At 34.5% G+C, this 22,541-nt stretch overlaps 1 protein-coding gene across 1 annotated transcript in view; it reads right to left on the bottom strand.

The window, feature by feature from the left end:
* Nucleotides 1-16,249, bottom strand: part of LOC148950339 (dihydrolipoyllysine-residue succinyltransferase component of 2-oxoglutarate dehydrogenase complex, mitochondrial) — a 77,129-nt gene extending 60,880 nt beyond the window's left edge. The window contains exon 1 of the mRNA XM_089092307.1: nt 16,132-16,249. Coding sequence (XP_088948433.1) covers nt 16,132-16,191 — 60 coding nt within the window. The 5' untranslated portion in view covers nt 16,192-16,249. The remainder of the gene's footprint in view (nt 1-16,131) is intronic.
* Nucleotides 16,250-22,541: the final 6,292 nt, after the last annotated feature.

A 22,541-nucleotide genomic window follows, 5' to 3' on the forward strand; every position in this document is an offset into this window, starting at 1 on the left:
TATGTAGTTTGAGCTATTATTATTAGTATTTATTGAAAAACCGTCTTCATACAACAAAGAAAATGACAGAGCACTACAAAGAGAAAAAACAAAATAAAAGTAAAATATCACTATACAACTATGACAACGTAACTAGATTTGAAGAAGTTGGTTCCAAGCAAGTCTTGAAATCTTTTGCTTGTGTTTTTTATAAGTTTAGCAACAGCCATAGTAGGATCTGCTATCCACAGACTATTGATGAGCTTTGAATTGCATTTCCAAATTGGATATCTCAGTAGGTATTTTGCAAATCAGAAGTAAGTGGAGTCGATTTTCAATTTATCAGCATTAGTAAGAATCTTCCAGAAGGTTGCAGTGTAGAGGATGTGGAGGAGAGCAACAGTGTTGTACAGCATTGCAAGATAACAGTGACTGAAACAAAACTTAGCAGAGACTATGGAAGCATATGAAGCTGATATGCAGTGTTTGATGCCTTCAGTTAGGAGATGACAAGTGTGAATAATGGTATTTCCAATGAGAATACCAAGGTAAATGATCTGGTCAGAAGAGCAGATCTTTGAATTCCCAAATACAATTTCATGAGGAAGTGGCCCTTTCCAGTTAAAAAGCACTATGTAGGACTTTTCAGCATTAAATTCAAGACCAAATTTTAATATTCTGCTTGCAGTTTTTGGTATGTTTCAGAAATTTTGTCCAAAGATTGACTGATGTTAAAAATGTCATCAGCATAAGTGACTAAGGAGATATTGAGGCCAGAAAGGACGCAAGAAATTTCACACTGGTCCTGAGCCTTCAGGACATAGTTATTGAAATAAAAAAGTGAAGCAATTGCGCCTTGCCTGGCTCCTATCTGAACTGGTACAGTTCTATCCAGTGTCCTTATATATATTTGTACACCAAAGTGATTGGGTTGAAAGTATAGTTGATTGCAGTTAAAATGTGTTAACTATATAATTGATTTCTTGACATGTTTCCTTATCAACAACTTCAATTCTAGGCCTATACTTTTGCCCTTCCAGTCTACCCTATTAGATAGAATTATTCTGCTTCACAGTGCTTGTCTCATATTGAATCTGTCTGTGATTCAGATACTTTGTTCTAACTTTATGATCCTATGTTCATTTGTGGACAATATTTTCAAAGATTAGGCTCAAGCTTTAAATATGTATAAAAAATTAGTCTCAACTATTGACTATAATTGAACTTAAAATGTTTTGCATTGTATGTGGTCAAAATGTTTAAGCTAAATCACATTCTTTTTCAAGAGATTTTAGACACATTTCCATGGTAAAACAATCCAATTTCTAGGTGGCATAATAGAGATTTTACAGTAATAAACTTTTGAAGTGGTGATTAGCTGTCTGAAAACTGGTATTTAACCCAACTTCCTCATAGGCATTCTGAACCAAATCCCAGGGCTATAGGCCAACCAATCATCCAAATAGTATTATTTTATAGAACACATACAGGCCAGACTATGGAAGAAAATGTACACAACCAAATGCTATTATGGGACATCGTATATGGGTAGGTAAGGAGAAAAATAAGTGAAGGATTAAGACAAGTTGAGAGAAAAAATGCTTAAGGTTTTCCATGTTGCATAGGCTAGAAACCAAAGTTATATGAACAAAATGTACATTGCACTTTTTCATTATTTTCTTAAATTACACTTGCCAGTGATAAGGACAAGTCCTGTAGACATCAGTCAATGATGGTGGAGGCTCAGCTATTAGGCACATCCCATACTGTGAGCCAAAGGTTCCTGCAATGATTTCTGTCAACTGGAGATTTGAAGGCCTCAACACTAGGAGACATAACTGCATTCTGGCTAAAGGAATTCCATAGGCTGACAACATAATTAGAGAATATTTTTTTCTTTTTTTTTAGTCTAGTTTTAGTGTGCTTTCAGTAAAGATTCTAGGGGTTGCCACTAGCCCTTGAAATACTGTCTGTCTGGAACAGGTTTTAAATTGTATTCAGATACTAATTTTTACACCAATAATACATCCTATCCCCTATGTTTATATGTGACAGATAGTATTTTGAACCTTTAGAGTCCAGTAGAATATGAGAGATGTTGAAAACCCATAATGTATTTAGTTGCTGACTCTGCATTTCTCTGGATATTAAGTTCTAACTGTCAGGATTTTGCTTACTTTGAGAATTCATAAGAATCAACTTGAATGACTTTGGTACTTTGTGGGTCATGGATGGGACAAATTATTTTGGGATCATCTGCATATAAGCAAATTTTATTTTTTATGACCAAAGACACATCATTGATGAGAATATTAAAAAAAAATTAGACCCAAAACAATTCATAGATGCCCTCTACTTTTTACATCAGTTGATTCTGGGAACAAAGTTGATCTGCCATCTCAAAATACCTTTACCACTTGCTTTCTATAGGGAAGAAATTGGTTTGTATAGTTAATAACATCATTGTGGAGGCCCATTGTACAGAGCTTAGACTTTAGACTCCTGTGGCATACATCATCAAATTCTTTGGTTAAATCCAGTAATAATGTGTCAACTGGAGATCTCTCATACTTAAGTTTTGTGGCAAGCTTGCATGCATCAATGAGGTTAGTATCAACTGATTTATTGGGACAAAATCCATGCTGGCCAGGAGATAGTTGCCTGTTAACATTTAAGTGAACCATAATGGCTGAATTTACTATGCCTTCAAAGAGTTTCCCAATTGCTGATGTCTGACTAATTGGGTTATAATTGTTGGCTTCATCTCCATTACCCTTTTGTGAATAGGTATGACATAAGCATCCTTCTAATCCTGCAGAATACACTTTGTGCTTAAAAACTTTTAGAATAGAAGAGTTATGACGTGAGATAACAGTGTATACATCTCATTTAAGATGCTGAGGGGGGGAATACTCCATCAGGTCCTGCAGATTTATATGACCTTTTCAAAGAAGTTACCATAAAAAACACAAATTTAACACTTGCATCATTTTTCTCTCCAAGCAGAGACATCCAATCAATTTGAACCAAACTATTTTTTTAGTTTTAGAAGGGCATTATGATAAAAAAAGGGATCTGAATTTTTTTTTTTATGATAAAAAAAAGGGGGCAAGAGGGATCTCTATCCTGATAGTCAAGGGGCATGGGATATATGTAATAATTTTTTTCTCCACATTATTTGGGGGGTGGACTGCCCCCCCCCCACAAATGACATCCCCAGTGTTGTAAAAAACTCAGTGAATAAAATTGGTAAAATAAGGTAAAATTAGGTACTCCCTAGGAAATACAGGGTAAAATGGATGTTTTACAGCTGTAAGCAATACTTACAGCTTTTAGTGAAATTTTTTAATGATTCTGATTTTCCTTGCCTTAAAAAAGGTAATGCCCCTTCATCTAGAGTTTCACCAATTTAATTAACTGTCTAGTTTATCCCTTTGGTAATCTTGTGCATAGGGTAATACCTCAGCAATTGAACGGTGCCTGATTTCAGACATCGATTTTGTAAAAAATAAAAAATAAAATTAAATAGTTAAAATAAATTTACCATTATTTGGGAGTAAAATCATATTAGTCATTTTTTCTACCTTTAAACCAAAGAAATGTTATCCTAACAGCCTTTCATATTTAAATAGCCATATTCAGCCACATTCCTCATATCATATACATGTTATTTTTCATTTGTTTATAAAAGTACCAAATACAAGTAAAAAAAAGGTTTTTAAAACTTTGATGACTTTGATTAACTAAGCACTGGATCATAATAGCAGAACATTCAGTCACTTTCACAGTCATTAAGACTATCTTCAACAGGATTTGCTTAAAAATTTAGCTCCTCTCCTTCAGATTTAGATTCTGACTCAGGTGACCATGCCTGTTCCAAAGGCCCCCCCCCCCCAAACAAAAGTCCTAGATATAGCCCTGAGGAATATATATCAATTTCTACCTCCACCTTCCCATCATCTCTCACTTAGAGCTAATTTTGTATTTATCTGAAGATTCTTTCACAACAACTACTGAAACAAAAGGACCATTAAACTAGACTAAGAATTTCTTTTAGACAATGTAGTCAGTAACAACTGATTTGGTATTAATTGATTGAAACAAATCTATGCATTGGTTTCTAAATCTTAGAAAAGGGGAACTGGAACTATTGATTTCCAACTGATTGAGCCCCATCCATAGCTTATTTGACCACCCCTTCACATGAAATGTCTTTGTGAAAAAATAAATGAACAAATATTAATACACTGAACGATGATGGGTCTTCAATATAGGTAATAAAATACAATTGCCCCTGACTTAAACAGGTGAACAGGAATCCCTTCTAATGAAAAATCCGGAATTATCCAAGGGAAAAACAGGGGGAAATTTTTTGTGGGGGGGGGGGTAAATGCTGGCTCCAAGGGAAAATTTGGCATGAATACAAGGTTTCTCTGAGATATTAAATTTAAAACAAAGATATTGATTCTGCTTTTGCCCCCCACATTGCTGAAAATCCAGATCATGTAGTTGACAAAGCAACTTTAATATTTGAAGCAAACAGCTTCCTCCATTCTTTTAGGGAGGCAATTAGATTCACAAAATCCATAAATAGGGACCTTGCTTTAAATAGAGATACTGGAGATATTCCTATAGACCCAATTTACAATAGCTTAAAATTAAAGGATTCAAATAACATTTTTCTTAATTTAAATTAAGATCATCTCACCACACTTTTAATGAAAATTAAGTCATAAACAAGCTAAGTCAATCACTAAACAGAACCCAATGTAATTGGTGAATACTCTTTCATTTATTCTGGCTTGGTTTTTTGGTTTGTGTGATTCAGTCTTTCTTCTGCTCAGTTGGAGCCAATTATTCCAGAATTATCCCAGAATATTTTTTTGGGGTGTGGGGGGGGGGGGGGGTAAACACTGGCCCCCTGGGAAAAGATGACATGAAGACAAGATCCTTCTAAGGTATGACATTCAAAATAAAAATGAGGATATTGATTCTGCTTTTGCCCTCCACTTTGTTGAAAAACCAGATCATGTAGCTGATGAAGCAACTTTATTATTTGAAGCAAACAATAACTTAAAATTAAAGGATTCAAATACAAATTTTTTTCAATTTAAATTAAGATCATCTCACCATACTTTTAATGAAAATTAAGTCAGTAGACAAGCTAAGTCCAAAAAGTTCCAACTTAACTCTATAGTCAGAATTACATCCTCAATCCAAATTTAACATTCTTTTGCAACAGAAATGAGCTTTACCCTCATTTCTCTAATGTGCAAATATATACCTGAATTGGAATATACCCTGAACTGGTATATATATATAGGGGTAGGGGTAAAGTCCATTTCTGACAAAAATGAATGTTAAGTTTGGATTCAGGATGCAATTCTGACTATAGAGATAAGTTTGTTTCTAAGCTCCCTGAATAGTCTGTTAATATAAACATTACCAAAATCAAATCAATAGGAAGAGTTTTATCTAGTAGCTAGATACAGAGCAAGTATAGCCAAAGTAGGGACAATGTACATACTGAATTCTCTGTAAATCATTCTTTTCTTCAAATTGATTTATCTGTTTGTCAAAATAATGAAGAATATTTTGCTTATACAATTGTATAATTCAGGGTAAATATTGTCACACTAGGGTAGCAGAGTTCATTTCCAACACAAATGAATGATATATTTGAATTATGTGGTAAATATGAAGGAGTTTAAATTGCTAACCTAGCTAAGAAAGACATACCTTTAGAGTCAAATATAGCCTAATATTCATTTTTATAAGAAATGAACTTTATCCCCCCCCCGATGTGCAAATATATTGATTGAATTAGGTTATATATATAATTCAGGGTATATCTTTGCAAATTAGGGGATGGGAATAGAGCAGAGGGAAATAAAGACCTGATTTTGACCTGAGCAAATGTTGTAAAATAGGAAGTATAGAACATTTTTGCAATTAAACAAGTTCACCTATTATCTTGGTAATAATGCTCTGGGGTCATATCTGATATGGACATATGGTGGGAAATTGGAAGTTTCACAGGCAACATATTTGCATAAATGCTAATCTGGAACATATTAGGAACTGTAGTGAATCACTATTTTGTGTTTTATCTTATTAACTAGCTTCTTGTATGATTTATTTGATTGAATTATGAATCTGCACACTATATAGTGAAAAATCACTAGACTTAGGAAAAAATCACTAGTTTTAGAACAAAAAACACTATAAACCATAAGCTAGAAAAAAATCACTAGGCAACATAAAAAATCACTAGAAATAGTGCAAAATCACAAGGGGTGGCAAACCTGGGGTAGAGTTTATTTGCAAGGCAAATGAATGTTAGGATATATTTGGATTCAGGGTGTAATGCTGACTCTAAAGATAGGTCTAAGTCTATTTCTTAGATTTTTCAGTAATTTAAACTCCTCTATGTTTACTATATGGCTGTTCTTTTACTCATCTATGTGCTAAGATCTTAAATCTCTTGACAATGAATGCTTAAAAGTGAAATCTTAGCACTAAGATCTTACATCTTATGGTGTTCTTTTGCAAACATCTTTCATCATTCTGCTCTGATCAGCGGTCTGAGAACAATGATGAGAATATCATCAAAGTTCTCTTGTCATTGTTCAATATAGCAGAAAGATGGCATATTTCACAATTTTTGTTAACATCAGTGAGCTGTAAGATCTTGGATGTAAGATCTTAGTGCAAAAGAATGGGCCAAAACTTAATTTTGCCAACTAGCTGGAAAGAAACATTGCCCCAGAAAACAATTCATTTTCCAACTAGTTGACTAGTAACTTCTCCCCAGCAAAACTTTATTTTTCCAATTAGTTGACTAATAACTTCTCCCCAGCAGCATTTAATTCTGCCAACTAGCTGGAAACAAACATTGCCCCAGAAAACAATTTATTTTCGAACTAGTTGACTAGCAACTTTTCCCCAGCAATACTTCCTTTATCCAACTAGCTAGAAACAAACTTACCCTATACACACTTTTGTTAGCCATCTATTTGGCAAGTAACTTTTCCTCAGAATAATTTCTTAGCTAATGACATGACATAAAGAGAAAACAAAAAAAATATACTATTCCCGGTCCAATGAAAATTGGCAGTATGTGCTTTTAACAAATGCGCTACAGTTAAGGTAAATCAAACAAACTGAATTCAGGAGTAAATATTCTTTAAGCCACAGAACTAAAAGTTTTCTCCTTCTATAAATGAATATATATATATATATATATATATATATATATATATATATATATATATATATATATACATAAATAAATATATCTACATATATATATATATATATATATATATATATATATATATATATATATATATATATATATATATATATATATATATATATATATATATATATATATATACATAAATAAATATATCTACATATATATATATACATATATATATATATATATATATATATATATATATATATATATACATAAATAAATATATCTACATATATATATATATATATATATATATATATATATATATATATATATATATATATATATATATATATATATATATAAGAACAACTACAGAAATGGGCATCAGACAGTGAATGGAACTTGGCAGGTTGCACAAAAATGGGCATTGTTGTGTGAAATTGCATCTCTGTCATTGTTGCATGAAATTGCATCTCTGTGAACCTGGGGTAAGACTATCTTGCAGAGTATTGCCTAAGATTGGAAAGCACACTTAAAGAAGGAGAAGACTTTTAGTTCTGTGGCTTAAAGACTATTTACTCCTGAATTCAGTTTGTTTGATTTACCTTAGCTGTAGTGCATTTGTTAAAATCATATACTGCCAATTTTTATTGGACTGGGAATAGTATGTTTTTTGTTTTCTCTTTATGTCATGTTGTTAGCTAAGAAATTATACTGAGGAAAAGTTACTTGCCAAATAGATGGCTAACAAAAGTGTTTATAGGGTAAGTTTGTTTCTAGCTAGTTGAATAAAGAAAGTATTGCTGGGGAAAAGTTGTTAGTCAACTAGTTCAAAAATAAGTTGTTTTCTGGGGCAATGTTTGTTTCCAGCTAGTTGGCAAAATTAAGTGTTGCTGGGGAGAAGTTATTTGTCAACTAGTTGGAAAAATAAAGTTTTGCTGGGGAGAAGTTACTAGTCAACTAGTTGGAAAATAGAGGTGGGGATAAAATTCATTTCTGACAAAAATGATTATTATATTTGGAAAGAGCATAAAAAAGGGCATCAAGGGGTATATTCACTTTATTTGTAAGTCAATTATATGATTTGGTAAAAATTTACAGTAAAATTTTACTTTAGTTACTTTTGGCTATCTTGGAAAGGGGTTGGTTTAGGAAAATGAAACTTTCAGGAATGGGTCTACATGCTAAGGTATGTCCTGGGAAGGTACTTTGAAGTACCTACCTCTACTCCTCCCCCCTCTATATAATGGTAAATTATTGCACATTACTAGTTGTTTTAGCTCACATTTCATCTTACATTACAAAAAAGAATTTTGTATAGTAATGCTGTCAATACCCCCAGTGTAACATTTCCCCCAGAATATTCACTCATCTGGAATTTCCCTCCCAAAGGAAAATTATTCCCTTAGAAATCCACCCCAAGCAGAACTTCCCCCCTGGCTAAGGTGCCTCTTCGCACTTTTAAACGTTTTATGGAGAGTCTGTAACTACCGGAAGTCCGTGCTAGTGTTTCAATAAACTCAACATAAACTTTATGAGTGCATGGACCTATAAAAATAAAAACATCTTCTCATAACATAATTTGTCCTCTAAAAACGATTCAGATTTTTTTACTGGTCAATCTCTTGCCAAATCCTTTCCCTAATTAATAAAGTTTAAATGGCTTATCAACACACTGTTAAGTTATACCCCTGGCACCTGCATGCTACCATTGAAGGGGTTATGATTAGCAAAGTTGCAACATCACAAACATGGTTCCATAAGCAATGTCAGCTAGATAGTAAATAAGTTAAAGGGATGACTATTAAATGAAAATAGAGTCTTGGAATATATTTTAATGAACAAGGTTAAAAGCTGAAGTTGTGTAAGGTAAGCAGTGATTTAAAATTATGATAGTAATATAGGATATATTACTATATTATATCCTTTTAGTTCTGTGGCTTAAAGACTATTTACTCCTGAATTCAGTTTGTTTGATTTACCTTAGCTGTAGTGCATTTGTTAAAATCATATACTGCCAATTTTTATTGGACTGGGAATAGTATGTTTTTTGTTTTCTCTTTATGTCATGTTGTTAGCTAAGAAATTATACTGAGGAAAAGTTACTTGCCAAATAGATGGCTAACAAAAGTGTTTATAGGGTAAGTTTGTTTCTAGCTAGTTGGATAAAGAAAGTATTGCTGGGGAAAAGTTGCTAGTCAACTAGTTCAAAAATAAATTGTTTTCTGGGGCAATGTTTGTTTCCAGCTAGTTGGCAAAATTAAGTGTTGCTGGGGAGAAGTTATTAGTCAACTAGTTGGAAAAATAAAGTTCTGTTGAGGAGAAGTTTCTAGTCAACTAGTTGGAAAATAGAGGTGGGGATAAAATTCATTTCTGACAAAAATGATTATTATATTTGGAAAGAGCATAAAAAAGGGCATCGAGTGGTATATTCACTTTATTTGTAAGTCAATTATATGATTTGGTAAAAATTTACAGTAAAATTTTACTTTAGTTACTTTTGGCTATCTTGGAAAGGGGTTGGTTTAGGAAAATGAAACTTTCAGGAATGGGTCTACATGCTAAGGTATGTCCTGGGAAGGTAATTTGAAGTACCTACCTCTACTCCTCCCCCCTCTATATAATGGTAAATTATTGCACATTAGGGGAGAGAGGGGTGAAACCGTACATTTTGAGGATTTTGACCCCTAAAAAGCGTATTTCTAAAGATACAAACTTCCTTTTTACATGAATGGATAGCTCAATTATTCACTTTTCTTGGTGATTTTTTTCAATGACATCCATCAAGTTGTTTCTTGGTGAGACCCACAAATGTATGACCTCTTCAAGTGTCCAAAATCACCCCAACCAGGGGCTGACTTCGGAAACACATGGGGCATTTCCGTACATTCATTATTTCATGCTTGTAATTATTGATTCAGATATTATTAACATTTAATTCAGATAATATACAAGTTAAATGTAACATTAAATCTATTTTATAGGAAATTGGGCCAAATCACAGCCAAATACAAGAGCTTTGGCTGTTCGCCCAGGTCCTCCTACTGATACCGGTGCGGGAAGCTTCATAATAATGTCTTGAAAGTCAGTTTCTGCACAATCTCGACATTCAGGGAAGATGAACTTACTACCAGACTTGCGGAGGTAGTTTATTTTTGCTACCCTGCCATTTATTTCTTCTATTTCACCAACATAGTAAACAGCAGAGTTTTGCTTCTTTCCAACCGTAAACCTCACAAGCACAAAATTTCCACAAGATAATTCTTCATCTGTCTCAAACTCACTGATACTTCCACAATGTAAAGACTCGTCATCTGACTCGTCATTGAGCTGTATATCTATGTCTGAAATGCTGTCTCTAGTTTTGTCAGCCATGAGTGAAACCTTTGACTTTTTTAGCGACTTCTTCTTTTTCTTAGCAAGCCTTAGCTCAGTCTCTGCTTCTAGTGCCCTTTTTTCTGGCGTTTCTGTCAGAATTCTACTTTTGCCTTTTTTACGGTTTTTGCGCGGACCCACTTGCATTTTTGCCTGTGGATATGGTCTGATGCTTTCAGGAGTTACTGCCGTAGGTAAGTTTGACTGCTGTTGACCCATCATGACAGGAGATGAATCACAAAATCAACCAAGGTGAGGATCATCCATATTGGAAGTTTCTGGGGCATTCTGTTCAGCTGGATCTGGGCGGTTTGTCACCTCAGCTGGCAGAAAATCGACTTCTGTGAACACATTTGGATTTAAAGGCCAAATTCCTGCCTTCTCAAAACCAGCTGTGATGTTTTGAGGATTCAGCTTTTCCAGAAAGGGATGCTTAGGCAATTTTGCTATTTCATGTATTGAAATTCTCTGACCAGGGTTTAATTGCATCCAATTGTCAAATGAATCCCTGATTGCTTGCTTCAATGGTGCATACACTGAAACATCAAGGGGTTGGAGACGATGGGAGCAATGGGGAGGAAAGGTTAGGAGGTGGATGGCGTTATCTTTACAGTAGGAAACTAATTCTACTGAAATATGGCTTTCATGATTGTCAAACAAGAGTAAAACAGGGTCTTTTTTGCTGGGTTTGACCTCTTTTAGAAAGTGTTCCATGGAACAAAGGAAATTGTCCAATGTCATCCATCCACTGCGATGGGCTAAGCCAATGCATCCTGGTGGTCCATCTCGATACATCCTTTCTGGAGCTTTGACTCATGGAAAAACAAACACTGGTGGAATTGTCTGACCAATTGCAGATACAAAGCATAGCATTGTGGTATTTTCCCCTCTTTCTGCTGACACAGTCTGTGCCACCTGTTTTGCTCCCCTTTTAGCGATCACCTTTGGGGTCTGAACAACTGTGGGTACTCCTGTTTCATCACAGTTCCAAATTCGACCAGGAGGAAAATGATACTTGCAATATAACTCCTGAAGATTTCTAAAGAAGACACCAATTACAACGGCGTTAAAGCCGGCAGCACGAGTCTGGCTTGTATTTTCGGGTTTTCTGATGGACAAACTGGCGTTCCGCTTGATGAAACCTCTTAGCCAATCCATTCCTGCTCTCTCATTCAGTTTCCAGCTTGATGGGAATTTTATCTTCAATGCTATTGCCCATTGGTAGGCTAACTTTCTTGTTACATAGGGAGTCAGCCCATGGTTAAGTAGTGAGCATTTTTTGAGGTATGCAGCAATCTCTTTCTCTTGTTTGGAAGTAAAAACAAACTTAGTGCTCTTCAGAACAAAGTCATTGTTAAAATTGCTACCACTAGCACCACTCTGCTTGCGAATTTGCAATTTTGCCTTGTATCGTTTCACGACATCCACAAGGGTCCTCTTCTTCAGGGAAAATTCTTCTGCGGTTGCTCAGAAAGACAACTTCCCATGTATAAATTGAATAACAGCACGCCTGACTAATTCTGGATCAGGAGGACCACTCCCCTTTCGAATGTAGGTGCGAACCATCTGTAAAAGAAAATTATAATTGTCAGAACCTCAAGAGAACAACATGGAAATTAACACAGGTCACACCATGCTTTGAGGTGTGCTTTGAGACATAGAATGGAAAGATGCATGCAGGCAGCGTAATGTTTAGTTTAACATTATAATACAAAACATTAAACAAAAAAACTTTAACAAACCACATCAAACATTTGTTTATATTAATTTTTGTTATGTTTCTACAAGTCAGACATGCATTTCGGGGGGTTTCAAACCCTCTACCCTCTTGGATACAGCCTTAGACTCTACTGTTTATCTTTCTGATATTAGTAGGCATTGAACAAATGTTTATTGTTCAACATAATAGTAAATCATTTAATAATAAGTATTATTTTTAAATATGATGGGTGAAAATGAATTGAACTGATCTGCATAGCTGTGAAGGTGTACTGTAAATCTAAGCTTATATAATTCTCACATGACTCCTTTTGAATTATCACTGTCTAATTATAAGTTCCAATCACATATATTATAAAACTAAACATTATAATATATAAGACAATAATCCATTGAATGTATACAATTCAGACTATGTATTTTAAACAAGGTGGGGTGGGGGGTGGTTAAGGTTTATTGGTACAGTACACCAGTTAGAAAGTATTGAAGAATATTCGATTAAGATTAGCTTGAATATTTTTGCCATAAACAGTGACATGTTGAGACTATTTTAAACGCATAGACAGTCAAAAGTACGCCTTAATTTCGGATAGAAATTAAAGGTTAAGCTTAGCCAAATCATAGAAAATGCTGTCCAATCTTGGACACAGGGTCTTAAAGTTGGAACAAAGTATCTAAATAATAGGCGGACTTAATCTTGGACAACTTTGATTCAAGACAAAGTTTGTTATATTTAACAATTTTGTTCAGATAGGCTAGGCTGTAAGGCAAGGGTTAACTTTTTTCAAAGTGTAAAGGCTGAAAGCAAAGTTTGATGGGCAAAATAAATTACTTCAGTTTTTCTATAACACAACAGAAATACAATCAATTTTACCAATATTCTGCTTCCAGCTACATATAGTTCCATTTTCCAACTTATGAAAGACTTCCGTCAGAACAGGGCGAAACCGGACACCACAAAAAGTGTCCGGAATCACCCCAAAAAAAGTGTCCAGAGTTACCCCATGTTGACGCCATTTTGAAAATTTTTTTTCGTAGATAACGGCCTGATATTTACTGATGAAAATTACCATACAAATAGCAGGGGTATACCTTGTCTGATCCTGCTAACTCACGGCTCAAGAGCTACAAAACTTAGAAAATATTTGACAAATACTACATGTGTCAGGATTTCCAGCAAGTATATAAAAACTTCCTTACCTCTTTTCTCGGCTGTCTCTTTTCTCCAAAATTTAAAACTTGCGCCAAATGAGCGTTACATGAAGGGCATCTAGCGTGAATTTTTTGAAAGGCTTAGCTCAAAACCTTTAGACGACAGGTCAAACGTACGGAGTCGCCCCCGTGCGGTATCGCCCCTCTCTCCCCTACTAGTTGTTTTAGCTCACATTTCATCTTACATTACAAAAAAGAATTTTGTATAGTAATTCTGTCAATACCCCCAGTGTAACATTCCCCCCAGAATATTCACTCATCTGGAATTTCCCTCCCAAAGGAAAATTATTCCCTTAGAAATCCACCCCAAACAGAACTTCCCCCCTGGCTAAGGTGCCTCTTCGCACTTTTAAACGTTTTATGGAGAGTCTGTAACTACCGGAAGTCTGTGCTAGTGTTTCAATAAACTCCACAGAAACTTTATTAGTGCATGGACCTATAAAAATAAAAACATCTTCTCATAACATAATTTGTCCTCTAAAAACGATTCAGATTTTTTACTGGTCAATCTCTTGCCAAATCCTTTCCCTAATTAATAAAGTTTAAATGGCTTATCAACACACTGTTAAGTTATACCCCTGGCACCTGCATGCTACCATTGAAGGGGTTATGATTAGCAAAGTTGCAACATCACAAACAGGGTTCTATAAGCAATGTCAGCTAGATAGTAAATAAGTTAAAGGGATGACTATTAAATGAAAATAGAATCTTGGAATATATTTTAATGAACAAGGTTAAAAGCTGAAGTTGTGTAAGGTAAGCAGTGATTTAAAATTATGATAGTAATATAGGATATATTACTATATTATATCCTTTTAGTTCTGTGGCTTAAAGACTATTTACTCCTGAATTCAGTTTATTTGATTTACCTTAGCTGTAGTGCATTTGTTAAAATCACATACTGCCAATTTTTGTTGGACTGGGAATAGTATGTTTTTTGTTTTCTCTTTATGTCATGTTGTTAGCTAAAAAAATTATTCTGAGGAAAAGTTACTTGCCAAATAGATGGCTAACAAAAGTGTTTATAGGGTAAGTTTGTTTCTAGCTAGTTGAATAAAGAAAGTATTGCTGGGGAAAAGTTGTTAGTCAACTAGTTCAAAAATGAATTATTTTCTGGGGCAATGTTTGTTTCCATCTAGTTGGCAAAATTAAGTGTTGCTGGGGAGAAGTTATTTGTCAACTAGCTGGAAAAATAAAGTTCTGTTGGGGAGAAGTTACTAGTCAACTAGTTGGAAAATAGAGGTGGGGGTAAAATTCATTTCTGACAAAAATGATTATTATATTTGGAAAGAGCATAAAAAAGGGCATCAAGTGGTATATTCACTTTTTTTGTAAGTCAATTATATGATTTGGTAAAAATTTACAGTAAAATTCTACTTTAGTTACTTTTGGCTATCTTGGAAAGGGGTTGGTTTAGGTAAATGAAACTTTCAGGAATGGGTCAATTATATGATTTGGTAAAAATTTACAGTAAAATTCTACTTTAGTTACTTTTGGCTATCTTGGAAAGGGGTTAGTTTAGGAAAATGAAACTTTCAGGAATGGGTCTACATAATAAGGTATGTCCTGGGAAGGTACTTTGAATTACCTACCTATACTCCTCCCCCCTCTATATAATGGTAAATTATTGCACATTACTAGTTGTTTTAGCTCACATTTCATATTACATTGCAAAAAAGAATTTTGTATAGTAATTCTGTCAATACCCCCAGTGTAACATTTCCCCCAGAATATTCACTCATCTGAAATTTCCCTCCCAAAGGAAGATTCTCCCCTTAGAAATCCACCCTAAGCACAACTTTCCCCCTGGCTAAGGTGCGTCTTTGCACTTTTAAATGTTTTATGGAGAGTCTGTAACTACAGGAAGTCTGTGCTAGTGTTTCAATAAACTCCACAGAAACTTTATTAGTGCATTGACCTATAAAAATAAAAACATCTTCTCATAATAGGCTATAATTTGTCCTCTAAAAACAATTCAGATTTTTTTACTGGTCTATCTCTTGCCAAATCCGTTCCCTAATTAATAAAGTTTAAATGGCTTATCAACACACTGTTAAGTTATACCCCTGGCACCTGCATGCTACCATTGAAGGGGTTATGATTAGCAAAGTTGCAACATCACAAACAGGGTTCTATAAGCAATGTCAGCTAGATAGTAAATAAGTTAAAGGGATGACTATTAAATGAAAATAGGATCTTGGAATATATTTTAATGAACAAGGTTAAAAGCTGAAGTTGTGTAAGGTAAGCAGTGATTTATAGCCTAATTATGATAGTAATATAGGATGAAATGCAAGCTAAAACAACTAGGCCTAGTAATGTGCAATAATTTACCATTATATAGAGAGAGAAGGAGTAGAGGTAAGTACTTAAAAGTATCTTCCCGGGACATACTTTAGTATAGCCTAGGCCCAGTCCTGAAAGTTTCATTTTCCTAACCCCACCCCTTTCCAAGATAGCCAAAAGTAGAATTTTAACAAATATTTACCCCAAATTGATTTTGAATAGGCTACCCCAAAAATTTTCCTGAATGCAATGACAAATTAATTTAGGTAGGTTAGGCCTAACATAGCCCATTCCATTTGTGAGGAACAAAAACTGTCAATTGTTGCCCTAAATAGATATATCAAATGACTTACATTTCCTTTTCTCTTTAAAAACTTAGAGAAACTAGAGTAGAGTCGAGAATTTGCAGCCATTCTTAATCAGTCAATCAACTGTAGAAAATTTGCTACAAATTTAATATTGTGGTCCTTCTTCTTTTACAAGCTATGCTAATTGCCAGTGTTGCCAGAAGTTTGTATTTGTGGTATGTCAGAGCAATTTTAATGGAGATCCAATGGAAGATGCTAAAACTTCCAATTGAATGAACCCCTTCCCAAGTTTCTATAGCTACTTGACAAGACAATGGGGCTGGGAGATAAATAAATCGCTCTTTACTTTGGCAGCACTACTCTGGCACTTCTGAAACAAAAATCTAGTATGATTGTAATTCAACGTGTGGCGCTCACTTGAAAGTGAGGAGTAGACATATAAAAATGTCATTAAGTTTTCAAATACTTTACTATTTACTTGAATATACCCTTTTATGAGTACTTAAACACTTTTTCTTTTGATTTTTTTATTTCAAGCTTCTTAAAACTCATCACAAAATTAAAACAAACTTCAAGATGTTGGTCTATATGCAGCTGCAAAAAGGCTAATTAGTGGTAAAAAAAAATCCACCTGGAACATTTTTTCATCATAAGCGAAGAAGAAAAACTATCGCTTGCAAAAATTTCTTCTCAAGTAATTTTTGAGTGGTTTTGTGCATTTGTATAATCTTAAAAATAGACAAATTGAAAAAAATTAAAATAGAAAAGTTTTCAGGGAATCAAGAAAACGAAATGCAGTTGAAAATAGTCAACTAGGTCTTGACTTTGAATAAATATAGATTTTCTTTATTTTTCTTGTCAATATAACTGGATTTTGAGGCAACTCCTACCTTGTTCTCATTTGTGTGATAAATAGCAGAATTTCAGGACAAGAAATACAAAAACAGCTATACAAAATAAACTTCTTATTTATATAGCCCACGATATCGACCTAAAAGCCAATATCTATTGAAAAAGCCAGTTAGGAGTACTGATTGGTAATGCACAACGGAAACAGAACTAAAGCCTATTTTTGTCAGGTCTTAAAACACCCTGTACGGCTTGTTGATCTTTCTACACGAACGTAAATAATGCTTAAGTATTATTTTATTTTTTAAGTTTTATATTATAGGCAGCGCAATTGCGCTGCCTAGGGTTTTAAGTAATGAACGATGTTGGCACAATGTATTATTTTTTTTGTTTTTCCATACCAGGGCACTTCGTATCGAAGGAGTTGTCGTAAGAACTTCAAAAAGGGCTCATTCGATTGGAAATTGGAGTGGCTTTTGCCCTGTTTAATAGTCGAAAGTGACTGGAAGGCAACTAACACCCCTTTCACGCCCACCATTTCCCCAAACACATCCAATCAAAATTTTGAGATTGCCCTTTTGTTCAGCGTAGTTGATTTCTAGATAGAAATTATGTTTTTGAGGAGGACACTCCCCCACAACCCTCAGGGCAAGGGTTTTAAGTTATGCCCTGGGTGCATATAAGAACGATGTTGGCAAAATGTACAATTTATTGGTTTTTCCTTTAGACCAGGGCACTTCGTATCGAAGAAGCTGTCGTATTAACTTCGAAAAGGCCTCATTCAACTGGAAATTGGAGTGGCTTGTACCCTTTTTAATAGTCGAAAGTGATTGGAAGGCAACAAACACCCCTTCCACTTCCACCATTTCCCGAAACACATCCAATGAAATTTTGGAGATTGCCATTTTGTTCAGCGTAGTTGATATCCAGATAGAAATTATGTTTTTGAGGAGGACAGTCGCTCACAGTCCTCAGGGCAAGGGGTGTAAGTTATGCCCTAGGGGCATATAAGGTTCTTATAGAAAGCGTTGCCGTAGAAACTTCAAAAAATGCTCATTCGATTGAAAATTAAAAGGTCTAGTGCCCTTTTTAATAGTCGAAAGTGATTGGAGGGCAACTAACCCCACTCTCACGCGCACCTTTTCCCCAGCCACATCCAATTAAAATTTTAAGTTAGCCATTTTGTTCAACGTAGTTGAATGTTCAGGAAATTAGGCCTTTGAGGATGACAACCCCCCACAGCCCTCAGGGCAAGGGTTGTAAGTTATGCCCTGGGGGCACATAAGGTTTTTATAGAACGCGTTGTCGTAGAAACTTCAAAAAGGACTCATTCGATTGGATTTTGAAATGGCTAGTGCCCTTTTTAATAGTCGAAAGTGATTGAAAGGCAACTAACACCCCTTCCACACCCACCATTTTTCTGAACACATCCAATCAAAATTTTCGAGATAGCCATTTTGTTCCACGCAGTTTAAAATTCAGGAAATTATACTTTTGAGCAGGAAACTCCCCCCACAGTCTTCAGGGCAAGAGTTATAAGTTATGCCATGAAGGCATATAAGGTTTTTATAGAAATCATTGTAATAGAAGCTTGAAAAAGGGCTCATTCGATTGGGAATTCAAAGGGCTAGCACCCTTTTTAACAGTTGAAAGTGATTTGAGGGCAACTAAACCCCTCTCATGCCCACCTTTTCCCTAAACACATACAATCAAAATCTTTAGATAGCCATTTTATTGATGAGAGATGAAAGTTTTAGAAATTAGGTCTTTGAGGATGACAACCCCCCCCCCACAGCCCTCAGGGCCAGGGTTGTAAGTTATGCCCGGGGGGCATATAAGGGTTTTATAGAAAGCGATGATGTAGAAACTTCAAAAAGGACTCATTCAATTTGAAATTGAAAGGGCTAGTGCGCTTTTTAATAGTCGAAAGTGATTGAAGGACAACTAACCCCCTTCTCACGCCAACCATTCTCCCAAACACATCCAATCAAAATTTTGAGATATCCATTTTGTTCAACGTAGCTGAAAGTTCTGGATATTAGGTCTTTTAGGATGATAACCCCCTCAAAGCCCTCAGTGCAAGGGTTGCAAGTTATGCCCTGGGGGCATATAAGATTTCTACAGAAAGTTGCTGTAGAAATTTCAAAAAGGGCCCATTTGATTGGAACTTGAAATTTCCCTTTTTAATAGTCAAAAGTGAGTGGAGAGTAATTAACCCCCCTCTCACGTCCACCATTTCCCCAAAAACATTAGATCAAAGTTTAGAGATAGCCATTTTGTTCAACGTAGTTGAAAGTTCTGGAAATTATGTGTTTAAGGATGACAAACCCCCTAGAGTCCCCAGGGCAAAGGTTGTAAGTTATGCCCCGGGGGCATATAAGGTTCTTATAGATAGAGTTGTCTTAAAAACTTCAAAAGGGGTTCATTCAATTGGAAATTGAGAGGGCTAGGCTCAAAACCCCTATGCCTTCCCAAGGCCAGAACATAACTTGCACTTTACTGAAAAAAATATAAATGTTTTTACTTTATAACTTTGATAAATCAAATAATATTAATATTTTGATTACTAAATATCAGTATATGCATATTAAACTGACAGTGCACATTCATTTCTATTTTTTTTCAGTAAAGTGCAAATTATGTTCTGGCCCTGGGAAGGCATAGGGGTTTTGAGTCCAACTAATGTTAATTTCTGCTCGTTTTGAGTTTGACTCGGTTATTTATTGTAATTTCTGTTCGTTTTGGGGTTTCATTTATTTATCGATGTTGATTTGTGGTAGTTTTAAGCTTGGTAGATTATTTGATTTTATTTTTGCTCATTTTTGTTTAATGGAGTTCTTTACTTTTATTTGAAAAACTTATTTTGTGGAAAAAGTTTTTTAATTAATATTGATAAAAGTCAGTAGCGCTCTTAGGCCTCATAATCTGGGGGGGGGAGGCAAGGTATACCGAAGGAATATAAAATTATAACATTAAAGGGATGTAATTCCAGATTTGGACAAACTACCCTGGGCTAGAAGAGCTACTGATAAACTACTACTACTAATAACTCACTGCAGCACCAAGCCACCTGAAGCCAACACAGCTAAGCAGAGTTCTCCTTCATCCCAATCTATTCAACGCTTCCCTCTTTACCCTCTCAGAGGAAGTTCCCATTTCCCTTACAATATCCTCCCACACTAATCGGAGACGACCTGTTTTTTGTTTGGACCTAAACAGTTGGCCAAAAAGAACAATCTTTGGCACTTTGTCATCCTTCATCTACAGAAAGTGACCTAGCCATCTCAACTCTTCTATCATAAGTACATCTAATGCAAGTTTCTACGTTTAAAGATCATATTTTTAAGTCAAATTTTGACAAATCTATTGAGAGAGAGGTTGTCTTTAATGGGACTAAACATGTTCCGTCTTTGATCAGCTTGTAACATACAGTTCATATAGACAGAGCGAGAAGGCCTCAATGAAGACAAGCTATTCTGATGATCGGTTGTACTGACACCTAAAATTTGGCCAACAAATTCTATTTCCTCAAATTAGCTTAGACTTAAAAAGACATGTTGACAGACACAAGGGAACCTCAATGATGACTAAGTCTATGGCAAAAATTAAATTTTTTTTTTCAAAAATAGGCCAAACGTTACTTTTCTGCAGTAGATGTGAAATTTTCAGAGCTAGTAGACTAGACCTATGGCACTTTGACGAGCACGATTGGTTTTGAATGAAAAAATTTAAACCATCCATTTTCAGCTTGAAAATCTGAAATTTTTAAGGCCTTATCTGCTTCAAAATATTAGAGCATGTAGGCGATTCAATTAAAATTTAGGACGAAGAGAATCAACTGAAACCAGAAAATTAAGGAAACCAATCCGGTTCTTTTGCTTCGTAACTTCCTCTTCTATTTAGCAACACAACAGAATCCTTTTTAATAAACTACCTTGATATATACTTTTCAACAAAGAAATTGTTACAATAAAATATATTACAAAATAAGACTATTTAATAAACAGTGGATTAAGTATGAGAACTTTCAAGAATGTCCATAGGATGGGGGGGGGGAGGGGTCAAGAAGGCTTCATACCTTTAGAAAATCAAAACTTAAGCCAACTTTCGGTTCATTTGAATAATAATCCCCTCCCCATCAAACTGAAATTCTATAGTAAAAGCATCATTAAGAGTTTATAGCGTAAAACTTTTGCTTACGAAAAATTTGACTGAATATTCAAACTTGGTTGAGTGTTGAAATTAAAATGAAATAATTTAATTCTTAAGCAGAAACACTGGACAGAATTTACAAATATACTAAGCATTAATCAATAATAATGAGACTGTTTCCATAAAACTAATAGAAATTAATTTCAAAAATGTTTTTTTTTTAAAAAGAAGTTTTTAGAAGAAGAGTAAAGAGCCAAATTAAAATCAATAAAGAACAAAAATAAAGTCGTCCAGAAATCCAAAACAAGAAAAAAAAAATAATCAGAAATTACTATCAATGAATAAATGAAACCCAAATCGATCAGAAATTAAAATTAATAATCAAACCAAACATACAAATAAAATATACTGTAAGAAATAAATAAATAAATCTAAAAATGAAGAGAAATGGATATGGACAATCAAGTCAAGCGCAAAACAACCATGAACTTTAACAGAGCAGGAGAAGGACTACTCCCCCTTAAGCCTTTCAGAGGTCTGAGAGGCTTTTTTACTTTTCAGAAAACAAAACATATATGCAACATTTTCTATTATATAGTTAAAACACTGGAGAATAGAAAATGCTTGAAATTTATGAGAATTAATATGATTACATATAAACCAACAAGTTTATTTTCATTAGTAATTTTCAGTAATCACAATTATTTTGGCCATTTTCATCTTTTTATTTTTGTCGATATTGTAACTACTCTGTTCAAAACACATAGCAATTCATCAAAATACAAATAAAACCAAAGCTATTCAGCAGGTTCGAAAGAGAGAGGTTAATCAATCTTATCTGTGTACCTTGATTAGCCTTGCGGTGGTCTTTGTTGCTGTTTTTTTTGTTGAGTTATGAAAAACAAAAAAAACACTTCTCAAAATACAAATTGTTTTCTTTGAAGTATGAATGCCACTCTGGCCTTTAAAAATTTTAAGGTGAAGTAGCCCTACTCCTGTTTGGGTCAATTTCTGTTCTTTTTAAGTTTGACTTGATTCTTCGTTATAATCCTGTTCGTTTTAGGTTTCAAATATCCATTGGTAGTAATTTTTGTTGGTTTTAAATGTGAATATAACTTCATTTGGGCTCGTTTTAGTTTGTAAAATCAATAACTGCTTTTCTTTGAAATGGTTCGTTTTCAGAAAACCTTTTTATTTATAATTAATAATCACTAAAAGAACGCTCATGTAGAAAGGTTAGATAAAGTTTACGTTGTTTATTCAAACTGAAGAAAATACAGTTTTGAAAGTACGTTAACCATATCAAAACCAATTTTTTTTGACGACCTTAGCAAACTCGTTACACCTTGGATAATAAAGGCTTCTTCATTCCATACGGTGCCAAAATGGAGTTTTTTACTGCTAGGATCAGTCTAGCTCACGCTAATACCTTCTTTTTTGTCAAAGTGGTATTT

The sequence above is a fragment of the Artemia sp. Qi Xiang Cuo genome, chromosome 7, assembly GCF_049724085.1.
Source record: "Artemia sp. Qi Xiang Cuo chromosome 7, ASM4972408v1, whole genome shotgun sequence".
Lineage (NCBI taxonomy): Eukaryota > Metazoa > Arthropoda > Branchiopoda > Anostraca > Artemiidae > Artemia > Artemia sp. Qi Xiang Cuo.